The sequence below is a fragment of the Arachis hypogaea genome, chromosome 19 (genome assembly GCF_003086295.3).
Source record: "Arachis hypogaea cultivar Tifrunner chromosome 19, arahy.Tifrunner.gnm2.J5K5, whole genome shotgun sequence".
Lineage (NCBI taxonomy): Eukaryota > Viridiplantae > Streptophyta > Magnoliopsida > Fabales > Fabaceae > Arachis > Arachis hypogaea.
This window is the reverse complement of record NC_092054.1, coordinates 17651828-17660603: the sequence shown is the minus strand read 5'-3', so window position 1 is coordinate 17660603 and position 8776 is coordinate 17651828. Positions and strand designations below refer to the sequence as shown.

The window sequence follows — 8776 nt, the reverse complement described above, 5'->3', positions numbered from 1 at the left end:
TTGTGTTGTTCGTCCGAACCCACTTGCGGTGCATAGGCGCTAATCACATGGAAAGCACCTCCCTCCACCACAAGTTTGATAGAGATGATCCGATCTCCCACCCTCTTGACATCCACTACGTCCTTCTTCCACTGCTTATCCACAATTATTCCAACCCCATTCCTATTCTTCACCTTTCCTGTATACCAAAGTTTGAAACCAGAAGTATCCAGCTCCCTAGCCTTTGCACCCACCCATTTTGTTTCTTGTAGGCACATAATGTTAATCTTCCTCCTTGTCATGGTGTCCACCACCTCCATGGACTTTCCCGTTAGAGTGCTTATGTTCCATGTCCCAAATCTCAACCTTCTGTCGCTTCGACCTTTACCTTTTACTTTGTGAACTAGCTTATTTACCCTCGTCCGTTCACGAAAACGCGAGAACCATTGCTCATTTAACACTATATCCGGGCACCGATGCAGCTGCTCTTGCTTTGACACTGTACTCGAGCCATACAGCGCATTGCTTCCGGGCAACGACCTAGCTTTAGCGCAATAATGTCCTTGATTCATGTCATGGGGGTTTTGACTATATTTTTATGTTGGTTGTCAAAGACCTAACACAACCCTCCTCCTTTTCTATGAATGAACAAGACAAATTAGTAGTTAAGCACTGAACCTGAGTATAATCAAACTCAGTAAACATTTATAATCAAACTCAGCAGTTAAATATAGCACTGAACCTGAATATAATCAAACTCGGTAAACATGTATAATCAAACTCAATAGTCAAATATAATACTAAACTCTAACACATTCATAGAATCAGCATCATCATCTAATCTAAGCAAATGAAGGAATTTTAAACATGCAAACTACCAATTTGACTCCAATCCAAAAGCTAAACATTTTTCTCATTACACAAATTTATAACATAAATTTTTCAGGATATAATTACACAACGTACATGATGTAAAAGGATCTAAATGACATAATAAAGCCACATATCAGAAGCATAACTATTAGGAATTTGCCTATGGAATAAGCTTGTGTATCAAAAGCAATTACTTCTGTATATGCAAATGCTTCCATTGGCATAAGCTTGTGACATGCTCCTCTTTCTAACAGGCCTATGCTACTGAAATTTTTTCGAGAAGTAATATTGATCGGTGTATAGTAATTTACTAAATCGGTGATATCGCTCAAATCAAAGCATAAGCCAAATCATAAGCATTTGTATAACTAAATAATCAACAAAATTAAAATCAAATCAGAAATAAAACATGGATAATCAAAAAATTAAAATCAAATCAAGAATAAAAAATTAAAAAATGAAGTAAATTAAACACACACCTCATCATTCGAGCTTGTGGATTTCATTGAATCAAAAGTTATAATCAAAACCCTAAGATAACAAGAACCAAAAACGGCGTGAAGCAAAGCAGAGGAAACCGCGGAGAAGAGAAGAAAGTGAGGAGTGAAGTTCGCGCAATCGAAGAGAAGAGAAGAGAATTGAGGTGCATGCAATGAAACCCTTTCTATGAGAAGAGAAAAAAATGCGAGAGATTTTGGCGCGATGAAGAAACGCACTCCCAGCGTGATGAAAAAACCGTATTTTTTTACTTCCTTATACGTAACGTATTTTGTACTATATTTTAGTGAGAGTGGCTGAATTAGTGGCTGAAAAATAATGTACAAATAACATTTTTGTATTATTTTAACGATATTTAATTTTAACCCAGAGGTATCAGAAAATAAACCAAGTTAATCGATCCCTTCATTATCGAAGAGATCAAATTAGTGAAAGAATGAACAAGAGAAAACGTGCATTGTAAATAATAATTGAGTAAAGAATATCAGTAAAATAAAGTCTATGTGAATTATTGTTTCCCAGAGAGTAATATCTTTGATCAGTTCACCTTTGAATAGGTATTTGAGCGCCTTATAATAAACCAAAGCATCACAAGAGAAAGGGGATTATGATAACAAGCAAATATGACAGCAAATTTTCAAGATGCAGTACAGGTTTCTTTTGCTCTCTATTTCATTTTTCAAGTCAGATGCAAGATTCACAAACAATAGAAATTATTATAAAAGAAAAAGAGAGAGAGAAAGAAAGGGGGTGTGGGTGGGGGGATTACAACACATGGGTGGCTACAACCTAGGACTTCACAAAGTAAGAGCTCACATGAAGAGCACTTGATCCCTATGCAGCAAGAGCACTCAAAAAAAGTCCATTGCTTTGGATATATATGTCCTTTAGCCTGTAGTAACTTTTCAAAAACCACGCTTGCATAAAATTATGTCTTAAGTGGTGCCTTCTTTTCTCTGTCAGATATCCGAGCCGGAGCATTGGAATGCGACTTGAATCGGCCCCTTCCTCCCTCCTCCTTTTCCTGAACGATACACATGTCAAGTTCACTCTCATCATCACAGAGATATATCTCAAGTTCAATCTCCAATGATCACAAATTCATGGTAAATGATGTACAAGTGAATGAGAGAATAGAAAACAAGATAAAGGGTTTCTATCCAAACCTTTTTCTTAACGATCTGAACCACGTCTTCATCGCGAAGAACATGACTAAGGCCACAATGTTGAGGGTAGTGCCTTGCACTTATACCCCAGACGAGAACATACTTCACATCCTTCACCAAACTTCTATGTATGTGATTGCAGAAGTCTTCTACACTGCAGCCACCTCTATCCTACAATAATGTGCCAGAGGAAGTGAAATTTCTGAAGGATGACAATTTTTAAAATGAACATGGCAGACTGTTCCTTAGCAAGAATATTACATGATGAAACATACCGCGGAAAGAACCACAGGATCAGAGAAATCAGGCTGCTGCCCTTGGGGTTTTGTGTAAACTCGAACCAGACCCATTTCGTCCCACATCCTTGAAAGTAATCTGTCTAAGTTCAGCTGTTTACAAGAAACAAAGTGTTACCGACAACATAACCGTGTAAAATTAACAATATATAGCTTTCGGAATAGTTAGATTGTAGTACATTTTAAAAAGATAAAGGGTTAAAATTATGTGTTGTCTCAAATTCTTCAAGTGACACTAAAAATATTAATCTACCTTCAAATTGCAGCTAATGACAACAGAATTAGGTTGGCGGGCTAGTCTGTCCACATCGTCAATACCAACAACATCTATCTTGTTGTAGACATATATACACTTCATGTATTTACGGTTTCCTTCAATGACATCTATGAGATCATCGACTGTGGCGTCCTCCCGGAAAAGAATCTGAAAAAGAGGTTGTCAGTCCAAGTCCCTTTACACGGATATGCAATTATAAGCAGAATCAGATCTCAGTAATATTTTTACTACATTTAAATTTTAATATACTTATCATCATGTAAATAAAAATAAATAAATAGAAAAGCCTGCAAATGTCCATAATCAGAGTTATCGACCAATTTCACTTCTACTTGGAATAACATAGATGGAAAGGAACACTGATATTGAGGGTTAATATGAGCAATGTAATAGATGCACTCTGTTGAAGCATTTGGCGTTAATAATAAATGTTAAAGAAATAATAATAAAAAAAAGGAACTAAACTTACTACTGGTTACCAGGGAAGCCTGAGAAGTGAGAACGCAACATAAATGAGAATGCAAAGAGAAGTTTAATAAGAGACAATGAATTCATCAATTATATGTAGCAAACACATTTCACATTTTATCAATATATAAACACTTTTCTTCACATCTCAGAAAGAAAAGGAACGATTGGGTAAATGATGACTTTGATAAAGAATTATTTAGGGGCATTGGGGTTATTGGATTTGGATCCTCTAAATTTTGAATTTCACTTTAGAGGGTAAAGTGTGATCTCTCACCATTTATTTTATAGGTGGGACCAAGAGAAAACATGAGAGAGAAACTATTCAAGGGTGAGAGATCATACTTTATTCTCTAAAGTGAAAATTCAAAATTTAGAGGATTCAAATTCTATTGTTAAACGTATTTGGAACTCTGCACAATTGCATAAAAGTTTAGGACAGTCAGTGTTTAACAAAGTGTCAAATCCTCTACAATGATGTGGTTTGTTGAGTTTGCTCTTTGGTAATTGAATTCAATTTCAGCACCAGGAAAACTGCATTATCCATGTCTGAAATCCAAAATACTCGTGTGCATGGCTGATATGAAATATGAATCCATAATTGGGATTTCCACCTAAGCTTTAGTCTTAGCTAGAGTTTGCTTACGCAACCATAAAATCATGGTTTGCAGAAATCAAAGCAACCTCACATCACCAACCAAGCTATCAATCTATTCATCGCACTTGTTCCGCCACATTGAAACAAACTAAGGCAGTAGTACAAGTGTATATTTATCATAGAAATAACTACAACTCATATATATATATATATACACATACATCCTTGGAAAGGAAATTTAAATGACATTACACTAGAGTTTGCTATGTACCTCTGCATTGTGAATTTTGTATTCATGCAGAATCTGATAACAAAGCTTCTCATCCACATGAGTCAAAGGCAGAGTGCTGTTAAATGAGATGCCACCAGTCTTTTTCTTTTTGAAATATATCTGCCAGGTAAGAAAGCTCCAATGTTACAGACAGAAAAAATATATATAAACCCAATACAGGCTTATGTTAAGTCCCAAAACATCCTCGGGGACACGGCTAGAAACATACCTGAGGTGGTCTCTTGTTCAACCGCAAGCCCACAGCTTCAAGCTCCCTAGTCAATATTTGCCTATGGCCCTCACTCTGACACAATTAAGGTACAAATAACAAATAGAGAACTATCTCAGAACAATCCAACATGCAACATGGTGTAAAAACTGGAAACAACGCAAGGGAAAGTGAAGCACTAATGCTCGAGAACAAGATATCAGTGTGATATCAGTCTTTTTGGAAGTGTATTCACAAAAGAAGGAAATAAATGACACAGCTGGGTATCCGGGAGAACCAAACAAGGAAAAATTAAACTATCATAAGGGAATACTGTCTTTATATTCATAAGTTAGTTATGACAGCTTTATGGTAGTTGCAGCTGCCCTATGTCCCCATCCTAGCTGGCACACTGCTTTCTAAACTGTTCTACTGCTCTCTTAAGCTCTCATAGCTCACTCTATTAGACACAAGTGTTGCTCTACCATAACATATTCTTTGTACGGCTATGCCATAAACAGTAATAACGGGGAGGAAAAAAAGAAAAGAAAAAATGAGTAAAGGAGAATATGTTGAAGACTCAAATATGTTTCTATCCAAGTGGAACATGAAGTAACAAACATGATTCAGTAAAAATAATGATCTTAAACAGGCACATAAGAGTTATGCAAGTCACATTATGTTTAGAGGGTTGGACAATAATAATTTAAGGGAATACAAAATAACTATTATATAACGAAAAAACTTGGTTAGTTTCTCACCTTGATTGAAGGGTGTCTCTTTAAACAATAATGTTTAATGATCATCAATATCTTAGCTAGTTATTATATTTATTGCCAGTTAGAGCAGTAATTTATTATAATAATTAACATATCATCTTATCATCATAGAACATTCAACTACCAAGACTAATTACAATAAGATTGAAAGACTGCAGTAGGAGATGCCAAGAAGAACTTACTTTTGAAGCATCAAGAACCATCAATACTATGTCAGAAGACTTAGCAACAGCAATAACCTGGGAGAACATTCACATATCAAAACTTTTCCATGGTTAGTAATATGGAAAAAAACATGGTTTCTGACTTGGAGGAAAATGGGATATAGATCGGAGAAAGAACCAAGCATGAAATGCAAGTGACTAGCCACATCACCTCTTTTTAGTGTGTACTAGGTAATAAGATAGCAGCACTATTTAAAAGTCGTTTATCAATTCTTAATTGCAAAGGCAATACCCTGAAAACTACAGGAATGATTGAAACAACAAATTTGCGTTTTACCTGTCTCCCACGTCCCTTGCCTTCAGAAGCACCCTCGATAATTCCAGGAAGATCAAGCAACTGGATTTTAGTATCATTATAGTGTATGATGCCAGGAATGCAAGTAAGAGTTGTGAACTCATAAGATGCAGATTCTGAATGTGTGCCCGTTAACATTGTCAAAAGAGTTGACTTTCCCACACTGGAAAATGACAAAAAACATTGGAAGGGTGAAATCTTAGGAACACATGAAATTTACACATATAGACAGCAAAAGCATGTAAACCCATCACAGATACAAAACATGTGAAGGTATAAAGTCCAATACACCTTTAATATTTTAATCAATTTCGATAGCAAAAGAAAATAATAAAACATTGATAACCAAAACTAATGAGAAAAAGAATTTTAGAATGCAAACCTTGGAAATCCAATCAGTGCAACACGCCCATGGCCAAATTTTGTAACTTCAAATCCCTCTCCACCTCCACTAGATCCCTATCACATAATTTGACAAGATACAATGGCTTGTGAAACTATGTACCAGAGGATATCAAACAGTGACAGACGAGTAATTGAGAAACATATGCATGCTGAACTAAACATGAAAATAATATGTAAATAAAAAGATTCACCCGCCAGACATTTCTAAACATTAGTACTTAGCAATATCGGATACATTCTTGGGTTAAAGCATTTTATACTGTTTCTTTTCTGTGGGAAATAGATAAGATTTCATTTGGGCTTAGGTAAATGAATTGGCAGCCCTGAAGTCTTGAAAAATTCCTGGATCTCACCACAAAGTGCATTCATAGCATCGCAATCAAATATATTACATAATTTTTAACACTTTGATCTACATCTCTTTCTCCATCATCGTAGATTTGTGAATCAACCTCTTCAACAATAGGAATTGAGTTTGAGCATTTCATTGTAGTCTTGGCTTCTAACTTTACCTTACTAATTCCCTAAACCTAGTCTAACAAAATTTCTCCAATTGTAAGCAAGCACTTCGACAAAATGATACAACTATCACGATTAATAAATGCCTCATTAAAGAGACAGTTGCAGAGCCAGTGTAAAACACTTAGGCCTTGCGCACCCCACATTATTGCTTAGGCTTCAGGTGTCAATTTAGCACCTTCAACTACAGCGAGTACATAAACAGAGTAAAGAATCATATACCCCTCCCTTGGAATCTTTTATTCATCTCAGCTAAATACGTATACTCATACAGTATAGTGATAGAAGCAATATGAATTCAGGATCCAAGTATTAATTTGACAAAAAGCAAAACTAATCATACTAAAACTAAACACATATGCCAAAAGACAATAAGAATCATGTCACAAACTTAATCATGTGAAGGAAAACAAAATATTGAACTTAAAAGTAAATGTAAAATGATATAACTAACAATTAATAACAGCACAAAGCAGTAAATACAGGCATGAGAAGGGAAAACAAAAAAAAAAAAAAGTGTTTTCAAATACTTTTGGAGGCTCCAACAATTGTGTCCTTAACTTGGCTATCTTTGCCTTGAGCTGCCCGAGATGATACTCTGCGTAACAAACAAATTCAAAAGCAGTTATCATAATAACGAAAATCGTAAACTTAGTCCAGAGCTGGTTATAACGCATAATAATGAAATATGCAAGATTTAGAAAGGTGCAACTGTGCAAGTGGCACATAATGAGTACCTGTGGCTTTGTTTTTCTGAGTCCGAGCCATCTCGGCTTCAATCTCTTTGATCTTCTCAATGATACCCATTCTGCCTTGCTATTTCGTCTACCCAGCTATGTTAAATTATATGCTTCTTTTTTATGGAAAAGGTGCAATCTATTATATGAAGAAAACAAAAGTGAGCGAAGGTATTAGGCAACCTCCGAGAGAGAGAGAGAGAGAGAGAGAGAGAGAGAAGGGAGTGGAATGAAGAGTGAGGAAGAGTGTAGGTCTCACGAACGAGTTTGGGCCCCTCAGGGCCACAATTCTTCATATTGGGCCACATTCAATGTTTCCACACTAACTAACAAGCCCTCAAAAGCCCAAATTGGCCCCTGTCAAATCTTGTGTCATACAGTGTAGTGATACTGATACCCCAACACTGACACTACTGATTTTAAGCAGTTTAATTAAATTATTAAATAATTTTTAATTATTATATAAAAATATTTTTGTGTGAATAACTACTCTATCAAAAAATAGGAATGGTGTCAGAAATTATTTTTAATATGAAAATAGAGATGGTGTTTTGGTTGAATATTGATATTTGAAATGTATTACAGTATTGTGGAACTCATTCAACATGCCCCCACGTGTTGCACCACGCCCCCCACGTGTTGGCCAATACGCTGCTACGTGTCAAACACGCCCCCCACGTGTTGGCCAACACGCCCCCCACGTGTTGGCCAACACGCCCCCACGTGTTGCACCACGTCCCCACGTGTTGACTTTTCACCTACAAAATCCATCCATCTGTAATTACAACAAATAATCTCATTTCCCAAAAAAACACCAATATTTCTTCTATATAAAAAAAAATCAACCGAATGGTGTATTATATATGATTATTAGTATACTAGCAAACCTGTATTTACGCACATGTATAAAAATTTTTCTCCAAAAAATAAATATCAAGGAATAAACAAAAAGTCATATATTGCATAAAAAAGGACCAATAAAAGTTTTTATGCAAGTTTTACTCTGTAGATGGTTTGTTGATGTTTATAGATATAGCTTTGTGATGGCATTCTATAGATATAACAATTGTCATAGGAGGAGATAAGATCTAAAATTTGGCAAAAATTTGTAGAAAAAATTAAATGATATTCACGTCCAGAAAAGGTTAAATATGTTCTTAGAGGATTAGACTGACTGGCAGTA

At 35.6% G+C, this 8776-nt stretch overlaps 1 protein-coding gene across 1 annotated transcript; it reads right to left on the bottom strand.

Moving 5' to 3' along the window:
• Nucleotides 1-1974: 1974 nt before the first annotated feature.
• LOC112776099 (developmentally-regulated G-protein 2) lies at nucleotides 1975-8351 on the bottom strand. The gene is made up of 11 exons (XM_025820083.3): nucleotides 7594-8351; nucleotides 7387-7454; nucleotides 6315-6391; nucleotides 5915-6095; nucleotides 5596-5652; nucleotides 4656-4730; nucleotides 4427-4546; nucleotides 3066-3236; nucleotides 2792-2905; nucleotides 2517-2687; nucleotides 1975-2374 (listed from the first exon to the last, which is right to left on the bottom strand). Exons 1-11 carry the CDS (start codon nucleotides 7661-7663, stop codon nucleotides 2279-2281), a joined length of 1200 nt encoding a protein of 399 aa, XP_025675868.1. The 5' UTR covers nucleotides 7664-8351; the 3' UTR covers nucleotides 1975-2278.
• Between the last annotated feature and the right edge of the window lie 425 nt (nucleotides 8352-8776).